The following is a 21,634-nucleotide window of genomic DNA, read 5'->3' as shown; positions in this document are numbered from 1 at the left end:
GTAAGCACTTTTATAAAGTCACAATGTACTCCCAGTATAATGATAATATGATTTTAAAAAGAATGTTTATTTATATCCTGCTATATTCCAAAACTTCACCATCTGCCTTAGGTGAGGGTAGACATTTTCAGATAAGTAAAAATGAGTTTATCACCAATGACCCTTCAGAAAAGGAATTAAATGATGTCCCTCTGGAAGAAAGGAAGATAACACTAAAGGAATATCTAAGAAAGTATAAGGAATCCTTATGAAAAAAACTGAAAACATATTGGAAAATCTTTAAATTATTGTATAATATAATAATATCTAACATGGTGGTTAAAAAAAATGGAGCTGGGAGTCTAGTTCAATAGTAGAGCCCTTGCCTAGCACTTGTGAGGTTCTGGGTTTGATAACCAGCATCACACCCACAATTCAGAATTGTGGTGAACACATTAGATTGTTGTTGTACTGTTGTATTGTGTTAAAGTATGAAAAACTGCTGAAATAAGAAGTATTAGCTAGTGTGTGTTAGGACTTAGAAACCAGCTGGAGTATGTCAGGCTTATATGCTAATAAACCAAACCTAAGGTGGTGGCTGATATGCAAACAAGCTAACCCTGAGGTGACAGTGAAGATAACAGGGGTGGTGAGGATACCACAGGGTATATAAACTCAGGCCGGAACCCAAAACCTCACTTGCCTTCTTACCCGCAGGAGACCATGCCGTCAGAGTCTGTCCCAAGACCCTGACGTGGAGGCAGCCGCCACTTGTGAGCATGCCCCTTCTCCCAACAACCACTGGGTGTTGCCAGTGAACCGTGAAACTGGACCTGCACTGAAGGCGGCTGTGAGGATCCCCTGGGGAACAGCTAGGCCACCCTCATCGGCTGAGAAGACGTTGCACGGTGAGCGAGACTTGGGGGAAGGTCTGAGTAACCCCTGGCTGGCTAGGGTAGCAGAGACAGCATTAGGATCCATAGGAAAGTGTCACGTGAATTTGTTTGAATAAAAACCCTGTTCTCTGTAATAAGTGCCATCTCTCTGTACTCAACTGAAGTAATAAGTGCTCGTGACAAGAATGAAACTGGGTATCAATACTATGCAAAAATTGATAATCAAAAACAATGTTTTATGTTGGATGTGGTGATGCACGCCTATAATGCCAGCGCAGGAGGCAGAAGAAAGAGGATGGTGAGTTGGAAGCCTGCCTAGGCTATATACTGAGACCCTATCTCAAAACAAAAACAAAAAAAACCAAAAAATACCCCAAACCACCACCATCAACAACAAAAAACGATGGTTTAAACTTCTTGTATTGTTCAGAAGGATGGCTAGGATATTAGGTTTCATTTTATTACCTTAGGCACACGTAAAATGTCAAGTATGATCAGTAAAAGAATAGAAATGCAGGTTAACATGTCAATCAGGAGAAGGAAAGACACACAATATGAAAACAAGAATATTATTCAATAAAGACTCATCTAAAAACAGGAAGAAAATACATGGAAAAAACGTGGAAACAAATTCAGATATTTCAGAAATGATAATGACTTTTATCAAGTGCATTGCTAACACAGCTAGTTAAAATCAGATATTTTGTTAGGTTGGAAGAAAACCAGAAATCATATATCTATACCTCAGCATTAGAATGAATAGCACATAGATGTTTAAAATTTATTTCTTAAAAAGTTTAGCTATCATTATGCAAATGAGCCATTTAGAAGTCATCCTTATTACCCACTCTACAATTGTCAAAAATCTAAATCGTGGCTATGTCCTTATGTAATCATAAACATCTTAAGTTTATAAGATTTCTCAGTGTGTCAAGGAATGTTGCTCAGTTCCAGGATGACAACAGTTTTTACGAATATCAGCAGTCTTCAACATATCTGCTCCACAAGTCTTCTTTTAATAAACACAAGACATAACCAAAACTTGAAGAGAAAAATCTAGTGTTAATTTATATGCAACTTACTAAAATATGTGACAATATGTAGTGTTCTGCTTTCGGTTCTTCCAGGTGTGACTAAGACACACATAATTTTTTCAATTCAATAATTTGTAAAGAGCTGTAGCATTGAAATGGTCCCTCTCTGTGATTATCCATTACACTTTAAAATGTTTTTGATAATTTTTCATTTCTGATGATCCCAGTGAGGAGCATTTACCAAACATCCTCAGTATCAAATCTAAGATGTGAAAGACAGCCTTCCTAGGGAACAGAAGGGAACAAATTCTAGAGAGTCTACAAGTTATGGTTCCATATAACTGTTGGGTAGATATGAATCTGATTGGAAGAACTCAATTGCTTTGGATAAAAGTGCTGAATAGTGTCCCATAAGGATTGTCCTCTGTCATTCCCTCAAAGAAGTTAGATTATTAATCTGAGACTTCAGAGTACAGGCAGAAGGTGGATAAAACTGATGGATGATATTGCACATTAAGTATATCTGTTCACAACCTACCTTATTTCTCAAAATATTTGAGTGTATTTGTAATCTGTAATTTCTTTTAACCTGAAAACAGGAATAAGAAAAAATGAGGATCACTGGAACTGTATAAAGGACAGGGATAGAATGCTAGGCCAGAAGTCCCTAACCTTTGTGTGCATTAGAACCACTGAGTAGCTTACAAAATTGTCTGATGCCCACATGGCATCCAGTACTAATTACACAGAAGGCCTGGGGGTGGGAGGCAGAGAGCAGTCCATAATGAGCTCCAGGAGTTTCTACATATAGCAAAGTCTGGGCATTAATGGCCTGGGCTGCAGGTCTCAGCCTTACATGTATCTTAGCATCACCTGGGATGTTACTGAAGTACTGATGCCTGCCCGCCTCCTCTAAACCTTTCTCACATCAGAGTCTCTGGTGCTGGGCACTGGCACTTAGTCTTTTTCAGTACTCCCCAGCTGACTCTAATGTGTACCCAATGTACAGAACCACTGCCTGGGGGGAGTTGCGGGCATAGTTACAAAGGAGATTGATTTTTTATGGGTTCTTTTTTATGGCTTTGGGCTATAAAATTGACCCCAAGTTTCCTGGTAGCCAATTAAATTGAAAAACAAAATCAGTTGAAAGAATTTTTGTCATCCACAATGCAAAAGCACCAGATTGTTAAAAGAAATCAAACTTTCCTTCGTAGGTCTGAAATAACTTCTTGAGTCCTCTTGTAGGAGACATTGAATGATGTCCTAATTTTGTAAACACTCCACAATAAATGACATATGGCAACTTTCGTATTGTGCCTCTCATAACCATCCCTCAGGCAAAGCCCAGGACACACAGCCCAGTCTGCAGGTGGGTACAAGCTGTTGGGTTATGGGGAGTGGGAGCAGGATGGTGGAGGACAGGAAGAGGAAGTATGACACCCCTCTACAGTTTCCGGTTGATGCAGCCTCACCCAAAGACTAAGTCAGGAACTATTCACCTCCTAGATTTCCTGTGTGATTAGAAATTATGATTTTCTAACAGACAGAGGTCTGTTGGTGAGAGTGGAGAAGCACAGACTCACATTTATAGTGGTCGCAGGCAAGGTGAAGGGCATATTAGAAGTTCTGTGTGTACCTTTCATCAAAAGAAGAAATCTAGGCTTGAGAGGTTGAAAATTCTTGACTTGGAAAAAACGAGGCTCCCCCATAAAGATTACTTTTTTCCAGCTGGGATTTTGTGATAGCTAAGCACTGTCTTGACTTAATGACTCAACAGCTTGCATAGAGTGTTGACCACATGGGGCTGAATCTTGAAAGGAAACCCATTACAGGATACACGTTTGAAGTCCCAGTCCTTTTGCAGGAAGGCAAAGGAGAGCATGAGTGAGGATGGGTGGACCCCCGTTTTCTTTTGAGTTTTCAGGGCGAGCAGCAGATACTTAGTAAAGGGCAAAATGATTCTGTTGGATCACGTGAGTTCCAAACTTCTTGAATGAAAATCCTAAAAGCAACCCGATAATGCCCAAGCAGGCACTTTGATGTTTTCTTTTTCAAAGGCAAATGGTACGTTATGCGTCTGTTTTCTATTTGAATTCTCAAGTGCACTTAACATTTAAATTTAAGGACCGGCTTCCTGAAAAAGTCGAGTGACGAATTTCTCTCACTTATTTAAAATAGTCTCTTGCATTCCTATAAATCCGAAGGATTAAATGAACTGCTTGCTAGAGAACCAGTAGCTGGGATGTGGGAAGAATCCTATGGTGGCCAATGAGACGTCGAAACCGTTTGCATATGCAAAGGATAACCTTAAACTTGAGTTTGCTATTTAACGTTGCGTTTCAAAAACGAGCTGAGCTGCCGTTTATTCAAAGAACCCCGCTGTCTGCCTTCCAGTGGGTGGGTGTGTACTCAGAGCGGGCGCTGTACTGGTTTTGTTCCCGGTAAGGGTGACACGGGCAATGGCGACTCGTGACCACACCGGGGCAGCCTCTCCTCGGCTGGCGGCCGGGGCAGGCTGATCGCCCTGGGGAGCTGACAATGTAGCCAAGTCCGGCTTACTGGGGCTGCCAAGAATTTAAAGGGGGCCTAGAAACAACCATTGTTCCCCTCTTTGAACACTTACGGCGCTCTGGGTAGAGAAAGCGACAGGGAGATAGAAAGGGACATGATGATTTTGTTGTTGTTTGCAAATGTCTCCATCGTCCCCAAAGGTCCAGTCCGCAAAGCGGAGGGAAGCGGGGCGAGGAGGGAGGGTCAGCGCTGCAGGCCTAGCGCAATGGGCACGCCCCTGCGCACCCGCTCCGCGGCGGGTGACCCCCGGGGAGCCGCGCAGAGCTCTGGCCCGAGGTGGGGTGGGCGTGGGGCCAATCCGCTACCCCTGCGGCCCGCCCCCCAACCCGGCCTGTGATTGGCTTGGGGGGCGCGTGTGCCCGCCCCGGCGAGCGGGGAGGGTCCCCTGTCGCGGGGTGGGAGGAGGCGGGTCGGAGGCGGAGGCGGGGCGGGGAGAGCGGGGGCCGGGACTGAGGAGCGAGGGGGTGGACGAGCCGGGTCCCAGGGACCGCAGAGCAGGCTCGGAGAGGGGCGGAGAGCGACCGGCGGGCGAGAGGGAAGCGACGAGGGGAAGCCCGGCGGGCTCCGCGCCGCCGCCGCGCGCAGGGACAAGCGCTGGGGCTGCCGCTGCCTCTCGGCGCGCTCTCGGGAGCTGCCAACCCTCACGTCCTGCAGCCTTCCGGGAGGAAGCGGTGCCGGCAGCGGCCGGGGCGCACACTCCGGCACCCTCACCTGCCGGCCCCGGCCGCTTCCCCTGCGGCGGAGTGCGCGCAGGGCCGGGTGCGGGACGGGCCGGCCGCGGAGCAGAGGGAAGACCCGCGGCCCGCGCCGCAGCCCAGCCGTCCCGGAGCGCATCGGACCCCGCGCGGGGCGCTGGCTCCATGGCGACCGGGCTCGGGGAGCAGGTCTACGGACTTTCGGAAGACGAGGTGAGCGGCGTCCCCTTCCCGCCCAGGACTCCCCGGGGAGTTCCTGCCGGCGCCGGCTGGGGTGGGGGACGGACCACCGCTGAGGTGCGCGTCCCCTGCGTTTTCAGGGGAGCCCTAAACTCTGGAGCTCTGGAGATAGGGGTCCTAGGGGGAGGGTGGTTGGGTCCTTCCTCCCCCACTCTCAGCCGAGCGCATTGTTTGTAAATAAAGCGGCGCGACGCCCTTGGAACCCGCGCAGCTCTGCCGCTCCGCGCTTTTGGGGTAGGCGGAGGGCGCGTGCGCCTTCCTACCCCGCGGGTCCCCATTCTAGGCGCGTCTCCCGGGGCCGTCGGGCAACTTTCAGTCTCTTGACCCTGCAGCTCTGAGTCCAGGATGTGTGTCACGTCTGGGTCGCGGTGGGACATCCGCGCAGCCGGGGGGAGCGGGGGGCTGCGGAGAAGCCCGATCGTCTCCCCCTGGAACTTTCTTTCTAACGATCGTGTCCGCGGGCGCTCAGAAGCGAGGGTGTGCTGGTCCTTGTGGGAGACCGGGAGACGCCGGGAGTTTTGCGTGTGGCCGTCCCTATGTCTTGCAGAGTCTGGAGTCAGGATTGTGCATTTCTGAGTCTTTTTTTGGTGGGTGGAAGTGGTCACGAAAGGTGGTGGCAGGTGCTGCTGGAAACTTGCAGCCCTGCCATTTTTTTTCCTCCCGAGGAGTCAAAGCCCGGCACCTCCGGGGTGGGTGGGGAGAGGAAAGCTCCATTGATCCCTTTATTAATAAAGCGAATGAAGTAGGCCACGCCCCCAAACGGTCGAGTTGACTGGAAAGGGCTTTGTTTTTACCCTCACTCTCTCCTCCGGTTACCCACTCCCTTTTTGAAACGATCCTGCTAAATCACTGTTCAGCCTTTTCTCGACCAGCCACGCTCGGCTCTTATTGGTTTGTTGCTCTGCCAAAAAGGGGGGTGGGAGGCCCATCGCGGGCGCGGCGTGACAGGCAGGCTGGATGGAGCAGGTAGGAGTGGTTTGCCATCTGGCGGGGTGCGCGCCCAGGTCTGGCTCCCCTTTCGAGAGGTGAATTTACAACCCTTCGTGAAGCATTACTCAGCAGGGAGGTATTTCCTATCCTGGTTGTGCATTTCATGAAAAGTTGATGCCTGGAAATTCAGGCTTTCTCCATTTCTCTTTATTCCCCTGCTTTCTTTCTTTCTGAGGTTCCCTCTTTCTCTGGTGATGGGGGTGGGGTTTAAAGAGAGGCTATTATCTGAGACGAGCTCACGTTATGGCTTGGCTACCAGCAGCTTTCCTACTCTGGCGTGTGAGAGAGAGAGAGAGAGAGTGTGTGTGTGTGTGTGTGTGTGTGTGTGTGCTCTACCTAAGCGTGTAATGAAATAGGTATCTTGGGCGGGGAGGGGTGGGTGTGCATGGGTTGTCTTTTTTTTTTTTTTTCTCGAAGGTGCTAGGCAAGGCTTGCTGTGATGTTTATTTTACCAAAGAATGATCACAATGCAAATATGTGATTTGTGTTTTTTCCATGCTTTGCTGTGTAAAATAATTTCCTTTTTGTGTGTGTGTGTAGTTACCTAGAGATGGGTGAAAAGTAGCATTTTTTTCATTTACCTGGGGGATTCTCCTCCCCATTTTGGCTTTTCTTCTTTAAATGGGGCCTTTTCTTGCATCCTCCCCTTCTCCATTTAATTAGTAGCAGTGGAGGGTAGGCAGTGAGCTCTTGGAGGTGCTGAGATACAGCATTCCTAAACAAAGGGCTGCCTGGATTGAGGTTATCAGGAGGGATGAAGACAGCTGTGTTGTACCCTAGATTCTGTAAAACTGTTTTTCAAATAGCATTAATATTTTAAATAACATTTTAAAAGCTCCCTGAAAAATATTGTAAGAATGTTTTGGGAAATGCAAGCACATAGAGGAATCACATTTCTGTCACTGTTGTTTGTGCTTTGTTTACACTGAGTGTTAAAATACACCTAGAGCGAATCTTGCCACTTTTCTCTAGACGAGTCAATCCTGATCTTAACTGGAGTGGGGTGTGAAGGTGGAGGAAGCTTATAAACAGAACTGAGTGTGTGTGGGCTTCTGTGTGACGGGAGTCACTCCTGCATGCTGCCACAAGGATATTTGGGGGCTATGGAGCGAATAGCAAGAGGTGCTGAAGACATAGTTATTATTTATTATTACCATGTTGCTGATACTGCTTAATTCCACACATGGTATATCCCACAACGCAAACCTCATCTGTCTTCCCTTTTCAGCTGCCAGTGAAGACACAAGCCTGGGCTATTTTGATGACTTCACATTTACTGTGGTATTTGCTTTTTATAGGAGGTTTCATGCTGTCAAGTTGCTGTTTGGAGAATCAGGGAATGCCTTCGTAGAATATTAACAACAAATTGTTGGTTTTGCACAGCTTGTCTTGTCTTCCTGAATAAGTCTAAGAAAACAAATGGATGATTTGAACAGGCTCTAAAAGTAGAATGGCTGATGGAACCAACAGCAGGCTGGGTTTCCCAAGGCACATTAAATATGGGTGCACTTGTGTGTGGATTTCATGCTGCAGACCATCACACATGAAGATGTTTTGATTGCTGCAGAGGAAAGGCTACTGATAAACCTCTTAGCACAATAGGCACATATACCTAATGGACTTGTTATAATTTGTGCTTGCACTTGAGGCTGATGGAAAGCATTGTATGTTTGGAATGTACTTAATTATGTCTCATCTTATAAAGACTGTTGAGCTCTGTACTGCTGACCATGAAACATGCTGTTAACCTAGCACAGAATAGGATGCCAAAGTCAAGGGCTTTGCTCCTTGGACCATCAGCTCGGGTCTAGCCACCTAGGTTTCTTCTTGCTTGTAGAATGGAGAGGATTAAAATGTGAGCTTTGCTCCTGGGGATGTATGTGCTGTTTAATTTTTGTGTGTTTCTGGCTGAGATTCCTCTGGTGAGTTGTAATTCATATTCGCTCTGAAATAAATGAGGTCAGCTTCGGCAACCAAATTTGAAATCACCACCAGATGAGCTTCAGTGTTGGAAGGATTAGCTATTGAACAAAACTTCTTATTCATGGCTAAGAATCAGATTTGGTTTGGAATCAGAACTGTTTGGACTAGTTTCTGCATCTGGCTTGGGTCCTTGGAGGGCTTTTTTTCTTTTTCATATTTATTTATTTTTGGCCATCTGTAGCACTGTTTGGCATATTTTATTCATGAATGCTACTGTTCACCTTCTGAAATCTTTTATTACATCTCAGAAAGATCTCTTTTATCGAAAGAATTTTCTACTGAAATATTAGAACTTGAATGACAGCCTTCTTTTAAGATTAGATATGGCACTTAAAATGGCACATTTTTTGGTGGCTAGAATGAGGTAAATGGCATATGAATAAAGGCCAGGCTGACCTGGGATAGGATGGCACTTTGATACGCTCTCCTTATTCCATACAAACGAGGGTGGACAGTTGGCTTTTGTTTCCAATACCTCCTCTGCATGGAGCACTGTGCTAAGCCCTCTATACATGCTACCTCATGTTAAAAACTCTATGAGGTATGCTGTGATTTACAATGAACAACAGAAGCTCAGAGAGCTTAAGTGAGCCCCCACTGACACACAGCCACACAGCAAGCAAGGTATTGGGCCAGATATGTTGATTCCAAATGCCATTCCACCAGCCCTTTTTTTGTGATTTTTTCTTTTTTTTTTTTTTTTTGAGATAGGGTCTTTTGAAATATTTGCCTGGGGCTGGCCTCAACCTGCCATCCTCTTGATCTCTGCCTCCTGAGTAGCTAAGATTACAGGTGTGAGCCACTGGTGCCCGGCTTGTTGTTTTGTTTTATTTTTTTAACATGCTAAATAATCTTCTGTTTCTTCCAAGTACCTTGAAAGCTCTTCATAACTGGACTATTCATAATAACGTAAACAGAGATAGGGATGGCAAACTGGTAGTGTTGTAGGGCCTGGTTTGACCAGGAACCCTGCTTACTGTGGTCTCCACTGGTGTTAAAGCTTAGAAGCTTCCATGAAAATGATGAGCCCATCTTGCTTCTTTGGGGCCACACTCTCATCTGGCCACAGTTAGTGGCTTTGCATTATGGTCCTTGAGATGTGGCAGTTATGTATGGTCACTGCTGTCTCCACCATGCCCTATTGTGGTATGGGTCTCTTTACTGATTCGTCTGTGAGCATGAGTTTCATAACAGATGTTGAAGGGTAACCGTTGGTGCGGATACCATATTTCTTTCATTTTAAGATGCTGACAGCTTTAAGATGCACCATTTATTTTATGTACCACTAAGAAAGAAATTGCTGTCAAATTGTGACAAGCTGTCAATTTTATGAAGCATCTTTACTTCAGAGATGCTAAATATGAAAATAAGGATGTTTTAGAACTGATGAATTATGGTAATTAGATACCCGGGATAACCCTAAGCCACCTATTTCAGTACCCCCATTATTGAACACTTTTGGGGGGTGTTGGGGCTTGAACTCAAGGCCTCATGCATGCCGAGCAAGTGTTCTTCTGATACCTTCAGCCTCAATTCAACACTTTTAAGTCAGATTTCTGCCTTTTGGTATCTGTGAAAAGGGCTAGAGTGAGGGGAATGCTCTGAAATGAGCATTTGCAGAGAAGCGAGAATCCTGGATGGTGTGCTACCTGAATAGCCATCTGTAGGTGATTGAGAATCAGTCTTGGAGAGCCATCGGTGTGTGTTTTCAAGAGATGGACAAACCCTGCATACCGCCTTTGCAGTGTGCAGTGCCAAACGGTCAGAACAGGATTGCTTTTGGAAATTACAGTGTAGGTGTTGTGTGCGTGTAAGGTGGATGCTGACAGGCAGTTTTCTGAAGGAAGAGAAGTCTTGTCCAATCATGCCAACCCTAAGTTCCTGTGTCATGTCCAGCACACACCATGGTATGTTGCGTGCATTCCTAGGACAGGGACCACCACACTTACAGTCGTCTGTGCCACAAAATGTTTGACAGAGACTCTTAAAAAGGGCCTGGGTTTCATGTTGACATAAAAGCAGTTATTTGTTTGTTGATCTTTGCAGTGCTGCGGATCAAACTGAGGGCCTTCAGCATGCTAGGCAAGTAGCTTACCAGTGAGCTACACACCCCAGCCCAAAGGTAAAGTTAGCAGATAATAATTCTGCTCTCATTAAAATTTAATGCTTATCAAGGATATGATGTAGTCAGGCCTGGTAGCACTTCTCTGCATTCAGGAGATTGTGAGTTGAATGCCAGCCTGGGCTACATGGCAAAAGGCCTTTCCTCAAAACCCAACCAACCAACCAACCAACCAACCAAAAAAAGCAGTGTCTATGAAATTTGTAGCCTTTGACATTTGTATTTATATCACCTTGTTTTATTAAGTCAGAGTGTTTGAATTAATTCCTTATTGAAAAGCACTTTTCTGAACTGAAGGAATAAAAATGAATTGAAGGAGCGAGGACAATGGTAAATGGGAGTCCTTACATGACTGCAGCTTCTATAACTACATGCAGAACCCAGTTGAAAGGAAAGTCATTGAGTGGCACCAGGCATCTCTGTCCAGTGCAGCGGTGCTCCATCACTGGGAAACTTACTTGGGAAAGTTAGTTTTAGGATTCTGCTGAGCCTCAATATGCTTGAAACATATCAGGAAAGAAATGCAGAGTCTCAGGGGAAAAATCCTTGTGAATCCACAAAAAGCCATTGAAAGTATCCTTTAAATGAACACCAGATATGAGATATGTTGCATGTGAATACACACCAGTAAAACAATTTAAAAATAAGAAATGATCTTGGAAAATAACATTGTTGCGACAATGGAGTTCCTGCTAAATTACTTCTGCATTTGTTCTGAATAGAAGAGACATTGTATTCATCACAATTTAATCACCATCCTAAAAACATGGCTTAATAGCTGCACTCTGGGTTCAATCCCCAGCGTCACAAAAACCAAACACCCAAACCAAACCAAACCACAAAAAATCCCATGGGATATGCAATGAATTTTGGGCAAGAGTATCAGCAGTGAGGAGAGAGAGAGAGTTTCAAACTTTCTGGTGTTATATGTGTTTGAGTAGATGAATTTGTTTTACTGATTTTTTGGGGGGAGGGGGTGTTCTGGGGTTTGAACTCAGGGCCTAGTGCTTGTTAGGCAGGTGCTCTACCACTTAAATCGCTCCACCACCCTTTTGCATTGGTTACTTTCAAAATAGGGTTCTGCTTTATGTCCAGGTCAGCCTGGACCACAGTCCTCCTATTTATACCTTTCCAGTAGCTGGGATGACAGATGCACAGCACCAGGGCCCAGCCTTTTGGTTGAGATGGGGGTCTCACAAACTTTTTCCTGTGCTCATCTTGAACTGTGATCCTCCTGATCTTTGCTTCCTGAGTAGCTAGGATTAAGGCTTGAGTCACTGTACCAGCTATATGTGTGTATGTCTATCTCTGTGTATCTATCTATCTATCTATCTACCTACCTATGTATCTGTTTTAAGAGATTGGGTTTAGTTGCGTTACTCAGGCTGGTCCCAAACTTCGGGCTTGAGTGAGCCTTCTGTTTCAGCCTCCCAAGCAGCTGGGTTTATTGTTGTGGATTACCACACTGGGCTTTGACCTATTTGTTAATTGATCATAAAGCAAACTGTGTATTGATGCCTTTGACAATTCATGGTAAGGAGAATCAAAATAAAATAGTGTTAATGAGTATCCAGTAGTAGCATTGATGAAGAGGTGGGAGCAGGAAGTGTAACAAAATGTTACTTTCTGTTTTTACTTCCTTTCTCTTCCAGGTCACAGTATAAACAATATATTTCATTTTCTGACTATAGGTGGCAATATTTGTACTGTTTAATGTTACTTTTGGCTTGTTGCTTGTTGGTAGAATATAGAAATGAGAGCCTAATCTAGAGATGAGAATAAAGTAATTAAATTTAGAAAACAGTATTTTCTTATAAATGTAAAAAACCCAGTTATTTAATTACCACCACCCCTCCCTCACCCCGTGATGTTTGTCCAGTGGACAATATCAGGTATTCCATGTTTTCAAGGTTCTCCTTACCAGGAAATATTCAACTTTAGGTAAGAGGGACAGGCATTTGGATTTGGGGAACATCCCCACAATATCCAAGCACATGGAGGAGGGCCTTTCTGTTGTAATCCTTTCTTGGATGTGTAGGGACTTCTTCAGTTCTGTTGCATGGACTCTTCCCTGACTTACTGTCCCTGACTTTGAAAAGACACAAATTATCACCCCACTCCCAGTGAGAGAGAAAGAGAGAGAGAGAGAGAGAGAGAGAGAGAGAGAGAGAGAGAGAGAGAGAGAGAGAGAGAGACAGGGAGAGACAGGGAGAAAGACTGAGATTGATTTTCAGCCCTGGGGTTTGAATTCAGAGCCTAGTATTCGCTGGCAGGTGCCATGCCCCCAGCCTTTTCATTTAGCTATTTTTCAGGTATAGCCTCATGTTTTTGTCCAGGCTGATCTCAGACCTCAGTCCTTCTACTTGTCAGGCCTCTCTCTTAGTTGGAACCACAGGAGTAAGCCAACACACCTGGCTTGTTGATTGAAATGGGGTCTTGCTAACTTTTTGTGGGGGCTGGCTCAAGCCATGATCTGATCTCCACCTCCTGAGTAGCTGAGATTATAGGCATGAGCCCCTGTACCAGGCTGGGAGGTAGATTCTTCATTCCTGTGGTTCAAGTCCTAGCAGAGAGATTGGTGGGTATAACCATTTAGGCCACTTATCTCATGAATAATACAAGATCTCAGTATAGTTGTGGTGTTTTGTTCTGAAGTGGAGTAGTCCAAATGGTGACTGTTGCTGTAATGCTTTAAGTGAGAAAAGCTGGATTACCTAAGTGTATCTAGGGTAATGAGCTTAAATGTGACACTTTAGTCTACTTTTTGTCCCTGACTCCAGAGTCCTGTATTGATTCAGAACTCTCCAAGTTTAATGTCAAGGCTCTCAGATTCCCTAACTGTCATCAAATTCAGTGTTCTCTGATACCTTGGCAGGCAGGCACCCATGGTTCATTCTTTTTATACCATCTATTCACCAGGAGGAAAGGGCCATTCAAAGCTGAGGTTTCTTTTGGTATAAAAAGCTGTGATATGCAATCCATCCAGTGAACATGGGACTTGGAAGGGCTCATAGGGACAGTGGTCCTGCAAAGAGGATGCATAATCTGAGAGAAATGTCCTATTGCTGATGTGGGTTCCATCCCATCATCTGGGCTCCAGGGGCCCATGGTTCCAGCAGGCTGAAGGGGCGCGTTGGTGACACTTATGTGGCTCTAATGTGTGTCTTCCTCCTGTCTCCCAGGCAGAGAGCCTGTGCCCTATCTCAAGGGACCTAGTAGTGCTGTGACTAGGGGCTGAGTTGCACCCCAGCTCTTGGTGTTGCCTGTGTTAGTGCAGTTTTCCAACTTTTAATTACATTTCCTACTTCCAGTCGGACTCAAGGTCTGTCTTTTTCTGCATTCCTGGGTGCAGTTCCAGATTGTGTTTTACTTTACGTGTGTGTGTGTGTGTGTGTGTGTGTGAGCGAGAGGGAGAGGGAGAACAAAAGAGAGCTAGGGAGAGAGTGGGAGAGTCTTGCTGTGTAGCCCAGGCTGCCTTTGAACTTGCCATCTTCTTGCCTCTGCCTCCCAAGTGCTGGGATTACAGGTGTGTACCATCACACCCAGCTCATAGTGTGTTTTTAAAGCATATTGTGAAGTTGACTTTACAGTGGGTAAAATGTGATTGTTGGAATAGAGAGAACTACCACAGGGAACGGTGGCCACACATTTCTGCCTAACGGGAGGTTGAGCTGCACAGCTGTTTGATGAGTGTTTTTGGTTTTTTTTTTAACTGACCTCTGTGACGTAGTTTTATAGTTACATTGGCATGTGAGTGTTAGATTCACCAGTGAGAGGACTCCAGCGAGCACAGGCTCTGTGTGAGAGGTGATAGACATGATGAAGTTTCTTTCTATCCATTTTTCTTGTTAATCAAACATGCTTGTATTAGACGAATTAGTTTTATTTACATATGTAAGGTTTTTTTTTGAATGCTAGAAGTCACAGTGGTCTTTTTTCTTTTTCGTGAAAATGAAAGTGTGAGCCTAAAGAATTGGTTTGTTTAGGAAGTATCAATATTAACTTTATTTTTAATACTTCATTTTATTTTTGATTAACATTAATTGTATGTATTAATGAGTTTCAGTGTGATATTTGAACACATGCATACAGTGTGCACTGATTAACTTCATCGTCCCTTTATACACACTTCCCCAACATAGATAATAATGAAACAAAACAAAACAAAACCTGTGTGCTACTGAATTAAAAGCTCCTCCTACTTATGCCTGAGCCTCAGAACTCCCCCTTCCAACCTGAGGAGTGGGCAGTCTGTTGGCAACACTGCCTTCTTTCCTGGTCTTCATTTTCTCTCTCTCACTGAGTGAGTTGGCTTTGGGTACCAGAGTACTGACTTCCTCTGCCCAGTTTGATTGGGAAGAGGGAAGAGGCTTAAAGAAAAAGCAAAACTGCTTCCCTGTCTGGGGCCTTCCGTGCGTCATGTGTTGTGTGTGATAATTGGATGTAAGCATGATCAGGTTGCTTTGAAACTTCCAACCAGTTGTAGGAGTGCCCTGAACACCACAGATAAAGGCAGCTGAACTCACGTTGATTTGGGGTTCTAGGGTATGTTTCTGCTGATTCTTGAGAAGTTGTTGGGGCTCACGCAGGCCGTGTCTGCCCCTGGAGTCCAGGTTTTAGTTTTAGTGACTAGTACTAATGAGAGGACACTGTTTAGCTGGGAGTGAGCTTTTTCTTCTGTGCTGTGAGAAGTAAGGTAGGGGAGTGTCCTGCAGCCATGGGAGTGGCAGGTGGGAGTTATTTGCTGACATGGAGAGGTCAGTGACATGCAATGTAGAAAAAGTACTTTACCCAGCGGTGGTGCTGTAGAATCTTATTGTCCTTAAATGTCTCCACACACACAAAAAACAACTAGGAGTGTATCACAGCTCATTAATGATGCTTATTGTTGAGCAGAAGGATTTTGGGTAATTTTATATTTCCTTTCTTATTGACTTGTATTTTCTTTATTTACATGATAAAACTTTGCTTCTTAATATAAGTTTAAAAGTAATCAGTGGAATGACTGTAATCCACAGTAACCTATTCTGAATAACTGAAGAGAGGAGCTCAAAGGCTCTGAACGCAAAGTGCTGACAAGGGAGGTGACCCTGTTTCTCACCCTGACTTCAGCAGTATATCGCACGTGTACCTCATAAAGATGTACAGTTGTTACACGTTAGTCAAAAATGTAAAAAGTGCTTCAGGAGATGAAAATGTTAAGCATTAGGACTTGTGATCATTACACACTGAGTTATTATACTGTAACCCATAAATACTTAAAATAATAACTGATAGAATAAAAATGAGGCAGAAAGAAGCCCCCCCAAATGCATGATTAAGGTGAAAAACTGGGGCGCTTGTTTGGCCCAAGTATTGATACAGTGTTAGTTCAGTGCAGCACACATTTATCAAGGGACTGCCGTGTCTGCAAGGGTAACAGCATCATTGAATTGCCAGACAGGAGCTCCCCACCAAGGTAGGAGGTGGAGGGATAAACAAATTAGTATTTTTCCAAAGAAGGGAACTGGTAAATTGGATTTTTTCTTTTCACTTGCAGCTTGTAAGATAGATGTTTCCTTTTCTCCACTATGGACACTTAATATTTTGTATTTTCTTTCATCCCTTCTGTTCATGACGGTTGCTTTAAAATAGCTTAACTTTAGTAGTGTTTTGTGTTCTCTGAAATTTTTTTCAAGTGTTCTATGAAGATTGTGGCCTGTGATCCAGTTCAAATCTGTACTTTTGTTTTCTTGGGGTTTGAGTTACAGATCTTATTATAAATCAGTTTCATTGTTGAATAGTTTTTAAGATATTTTTGAGACCAGGTCTTGCTGCTAAGGCTGGCCTTGAATTCGTGGGCCTCAACTTCTGGAATGACTGGAATTACAGGCTTGTACTCTGGTGCCCAGCAAATAGTTTTAGTTGTCACAGTTTAGTTGTGCCTAGCCATACTCACTCACTATAGTCAGCCATACAAATGTCTAAGTGACAGTAAGCTGTTCATTATGCTTGTCAGGTGACTCGTAGTATCCTTTAAGTGTTAAGTGTGACCTAGAGCACGCTTCTTTCCAAACAAGATGGTGGAGTTGACGGTTACTGTGTTGTTTCTAATCTGAGACTTATCCTTGGTGAGAAATAGCCCCATCTCAGTGTTTCACTGGTTTTGAAAGAAGGATTCATCTTAGACTGTGAGTTTAGTGTGTTGGTGGGTTCCTTGCATTCATCTCACACTCTCTTCCCTCACAAATTACCATTTATACTTGATGCTACCTTAGAACTCTCGGGTTTGTGTTCGCCAGCACCACCGGCACGTCATGATGCACAGATACTATGATAGATTATTGGTAGTTGTCATGGGTGCTGTCGCTCCATCTGTCTTGTTCAGCTGTGATCTGTAGGGAGCATCCACTTAGACAGAGGCTGTGCCAGCTCAGTGATGTCATCAAGGAACCTGGTTTGTTCTTTGCTTTACCATCTACTGTCTGGCTCTTTCTAGGGCCATATTCATCTAAGGGTGGCTGCCATTGGCAGGCAGAGCCATGCTGTTTTTTTAAACACTTGAAGAAAGAGAACAGCTTCTTGTGGCTTTCTCTTACAATTAAGGACTTCTCATTCCCCAAATCCTGCAGGACATCTCTCCTCTCCTACTAGCCCACAGAGCCTTAGAGCTGTGCATCTTCAGCCAGCTGTGACAAGGAGAGGATAAAATGACCTTTATTTAGACTGACCCCTTGGGCTGGACTGAAGACAGCCATGAGGATCCTGTGGTTCACTCTTGGATTCATGTGCTCACCTTCATGAAATGTTCCATTTTCCCAGAGAGGCAATCAGATACTCATCTCAGTGTCACAAGGATCCCTGAGTGATGTGCTGGTACTTCTGTTACTCTAGAAAGAGGTTTTTTTTAGATTTATGAATAGATAGGTATTGGCCCTCAAAACACATCCTGCAGTGATTAAAAAAGAACAGGACCACTGCAACAAACCTGTTTGGAGAAGGTGAAAGTGAGAAAACTCACACGGCCACTGGCTGAACAGCAAGAGCCATGGTGGTCGTAGTTAGTAGAAATGTATTGAACATCACGGAGAATAGAGTTTAGATGTTCTCACCACAAAAACTAAGTATGTGAAGTAATATGTATGTCAGTTAGCTGGTCCACAATGAATATGGTTCACAATGGATACGTAGTCCAAAACGTACTCAATAGACATGATTTTTGTCAATTATAATAAAACTTTAAAAGTACACATAAACATTTACAACATAGGTTTGCAGTAGGTAGTGTTGTAGGTGGGGAACCTGAGGCCCAAAGAAGATAAGTAGTTTGCCCAAAGTCATCAATCTAGTCAGTGGCAGGACCAGGACTTGAATCAAAGCAGTATAGTTCTGTGAGTGGAGCCATTAGGCTGCAGTGTGTCATCTTCAGGCTTGGGGAGTAGGTGGGGAAGGGAGGACACAGCTGAGTTGAGACTGTGAAGTCAAAGGGAGAAGTGACTGGCTATGAACAGCCTTGGATCTTGTCAGGGAACTGGGACTCTCATTTTGCTTGAGACACTGTGAGCAACCTGTTGAGATCTGGACTTTTTAAAAAGTTCGAGGCATAGCTGGGCACCAGTGGCTCATGCCTATAATCCTAGCTACCCAGGAGGCAGAGATCAGGAGGATGGGGTTCAAAGCCAACCCAGGCACATAGTTTGAGAGACCTTATCTTCAAAAAACTCATCACAACCAAACTACAGGAATAGAAAAAGCAAGACAGTAGAGAGTAACCTCGATTTAGGTACACACAATCAAACCTTCAAACAACTAAGACAACTAAATGACAGGCATCCCCACATACCTATCAGTACTAACACTTAATGTTAATGGACTTAATTCACCCATCAAAAGGCACTGTTTGACGAACTGGATTAAAAAGGAAGATCCACAACTTGCTTACAGGAGACCCATCTCACTGACAGAAATAAGCATAGGCTTAGGATGAAAAAAAACCATCACAAAAAAGGGCTGGTGGAGTGGCTCAAGGTGTAGGCTCTGAGTTCAAACCCCAGTACCACAAAAAAAAAAAAAAGTTCACGGTGTAGGGACTGGGGGATGTAGCTCAGTGGTAGAGCAGGTGCTTAGCTTCAGTAGTCCTGGAAGTAAATAAACAAAGTTCACTGCACAGCATCAGGGAGAGTGGATGTGAGTTGGGCAGCCTTAGTAGGGTCCTGGCAGAATTGGTGGTGGTGACAGTGGGCATGAGCAAGGGAATGAGGACAGAGGTATTTAGGAGGCAGGCTCCATCAGATTCAATTACTGTTTGATGAAGTGAGAGAAAAAGGTGTCCAGAACATTAGATCAAGGGCAAACACAACAAGGGGATTGGACTTTGAGCACATGATAAAAGCGAGAGCACACAAGTAAGGGGTGTGGATAGGTAAGACACCTAAAAAATTAGCTAGCATTTGTTGCCCTTAACGCGGAGAAACTAAAGCAGATACCTTAAAAGCAACTGAGGCCAATAGGAAAAGGGGACCAGGAACTAGAGAAAAGTTGAGATCAAAAAGAATTAACCTAGAAGGTAACACACATGCACAGGAAATTAATATGAGTCAACTCCCTGTATAGCTATCCTTATCTCAACCAGCAAAAACCCTTGTTCCTTCCTGTTATTGCTTATACTCTCTCTACAACAAAATTAGAAATAAGGGCAAAATAGTTTCTGCTGGGTATTGAGGGGGTGGAGGGGAGAGGGAGGGGGCGGAGTGGGTGGTAAGGGAGGGGGTGGGGGCAGGGGGGAGAAATGACCCAAGCCTTGTATGCACATCTGAATAATAAAAGAAAAAAAAAAAAAAAGAAAAAGGTGTCCAGAATAGCCCTCTAGCTTTCCTGCTTCAGAAGTCTATGTGGGTGGGAGGAAGAGAGAAATCTGTGTTTATTAAGTACCTACTACAGTGGCTTTAAACTGTGGGCTCTTGTGTTTCCTTTCTCTCCTAGGGAACACTTGGCAATGCCTGGAGACGTTTTGGTTGTCATGATCTGGGAGGTGCTACAGGCATCTAAAAGGTGGAGGCCATGCTGCTGCTGACCATCTGACAAGGCACTGCACAGCCTCCATGACAACCATCTGGCCCAAAATGCTAGTGGTGCTGATGTTGAGAACCCCACTCTAGGGTATCGTCAGTTTTACATGGCTGGGGAATTAACTCATAAAGTGGTCGTGTGAGATCATACCACTTTTCCTGTCTTCCTGATCAGTAAACTGAGGCTTAGCAAGCATGGGTCACGTGATCTGGATCTTTGTATGTCAAAACCCACATGTGCCCTCCTCCCACTGTCACTTCATTCTCAGTCGCCTTGTGAAGGAAGGCGCATGCTGGGTTGTGGGGTGCTGATCGGTAGTGGTGGCTCCAGACTAGAGGCGGCAGGAAGGAAGGTGGCTATTTATAGTCAGCTCTGCAGTGGATCGAATTTTCTAATCCTGAAGGATTTATAGCAGTAGTCCAAGAAACACCATTTAGTCATTGGCTTTCCCATGCAGATGTAAATGTGGGAACATTTGTCACCTTTTCTTTCAAAAACCCTGTTATAAGTAAGGTAAGATTCAATGTAAAAGTTAAATTTAAAGCCCTCCTTCTTTCCCGAGGATGGTTGCAGGTGTTCACACCGATGACTGTCCCTTTGGGAAGGGATGAAATGAAAGGCGGAATCTGAACTATCATGTAGGACTCCCTGGGTTTACAGGTGCTTCAGCTATTGAAGACACTTTGATATGCCAGAGGTGAGGAGGTCTTTTAGCTGCTGCCCACTTTTTGGAAATTTATAATTTTTTTCTTATATTCTTTTTTATATTAGCAAATGTTAGTTATGCAAATGGGTTTCATTGTGATATGTCAATACATGCTACGATCAAATTTACCCCTCTATTACTCTCTCTCTTACCCTGCCACCCCCCACCTTGTTTTAATGCTGCTGCCTTCTCTTACTTGTCATCATCCATTTCCTGGGAAGAGTTTTGGATGTAGGTAGTCACCTTTCTTGGTGACCCATCACTAGCACTTTAGGGACAGAGTTCTCACAGTTGGGTGCTTTGTAATGTCTCCTTATTGGTATTTTCAGTTATATATGTGTTTGGAGGTAGTCTTTGCTCTGAATGAGGCTGTGCTATTGACACCAAAGTAGTTGGTTTTTGTGGGAGGGTTTCTGCACGTAAACAAAGACATCACTGCATTGAATCTTTTTTGCCTGGGGCACTTGGGCTGTTGGGTAAACATGGTGAGCCTGAAGTTTCCATGCTTCACCTGTGGGAAAGAGCTGTCGTTCTGGAAGGTGCTGGGACCCCACAGTCCATGCAGTGGTTCTTTGGGGAACTTGTGTGCTTCTCCATCGAGCCTGTTAGAAGGCAGATGCTTAGGCAAGCTGGGGGTGGGGGAGGAGGAATATCTATCAGTGGGTTTGGTAAACAGGGCACCAAACTTTATGTTGGGAGAGACCAAAACTAAGTTCATGTTTTAACTATGACATACATTAATACAAAGTCAGATGAGAAGTGGAGAAATGTGTGTGTCTCATGTGTGTCACTGTTGGCTCACCTTTCTTACACTGCAACGCTGAACTGAAACATGGTTTCTTCTTAGGGTCCTTGATGTTTAGATTCACATGTACAACATGAAAGTACTGATAGCAAATTTTGACAAGTCAAAGGGTAGATAAATTAAAGGAAGACTTCTAAACAGCCTAACATTGAAGAATAACCCTAAAAGTAAAGAGTTTTTAGCTATTAAATTAATGTTGTAAGATTTCCCACCCAGAAATATCTTATTCTAATATTGCTCTCTTTAGGAAGAATAGTTAGCTATGTGTTTCCAGTTCTGCAGAGGGAAGACAATAGGCAACAGGATATGCGATACAGTATGTTTCAAGCTTGAATGAGGTAGACTTGTTTTAGAGAGAAAACATCAGGAGGTATGTGATATTTAAATTATTTTTATTATAATGTTCTTAGCATATACCCAGATATAAAAAGGATTAAACATGCTTATAACTGCTATCTTACCACAGTTATCACTAAGACCATAAACAACAGACAAATTCCTTAGAAATCTAATTCTCAATGGCTGCAGTTCAAATGAACAATCTGAATTTACTGTAGCAGGTGAT

The 21,634-nt window shown here is 44.2% G+C and overlaps 1 protein-coding gene across 3 annotated transcripts in view; it reads left to right on the top strand.

Annotated features, from left to right (window-relative positions):
* Positions 1 to 5,240: 5,240 nt before the first annotated feature.
* Nedd4l (NEDD4 like E3 ubiquitin protein ligase) overlaps positions 5,241 to 21,634 on the top strand; it is a 297,017-nt gene continuing 280,623 nt past the window's right edge. For 2 of the 3 annotated variants that reach the window (XM_074069745.1, XM_074069743.1), the window contains exon 1: positions 5,242 to 5,388. In XM_074069745.1, the coding sequence (XP_073925846.1) occupies positions 5,341 to 5,388 (48 nt within the window). In that variant the 5' untranslated portion in view covers positions 5,242 to 5,340. Of the gene's footprint in view, positions 5,389 to 21,634 lie in introns of all 3 variants that reach the window. The other variant, XM_074069742.1, reaches the window with a different exon arrangement.

Source organism: Castor canadensis, chromosome 4 (genome assembly GCF_047511655.1).
Source record: "Castor canadensis chromosome 4, mCasCan1.hap1v2, whole genome shotgun sequence".
NCBI classification, from domain to species: domain Eukaryota; kingdom Metazoa; phylum Chordata; class Mammalia; order Rodentia; family Castoridae; genus Castor; species Castor canadensis.
The sequence above is the reverse complement of the archived record's forward strand: the minus strand, read 5'-3'. Positions and strand labels throughout refer to the sequence as shown.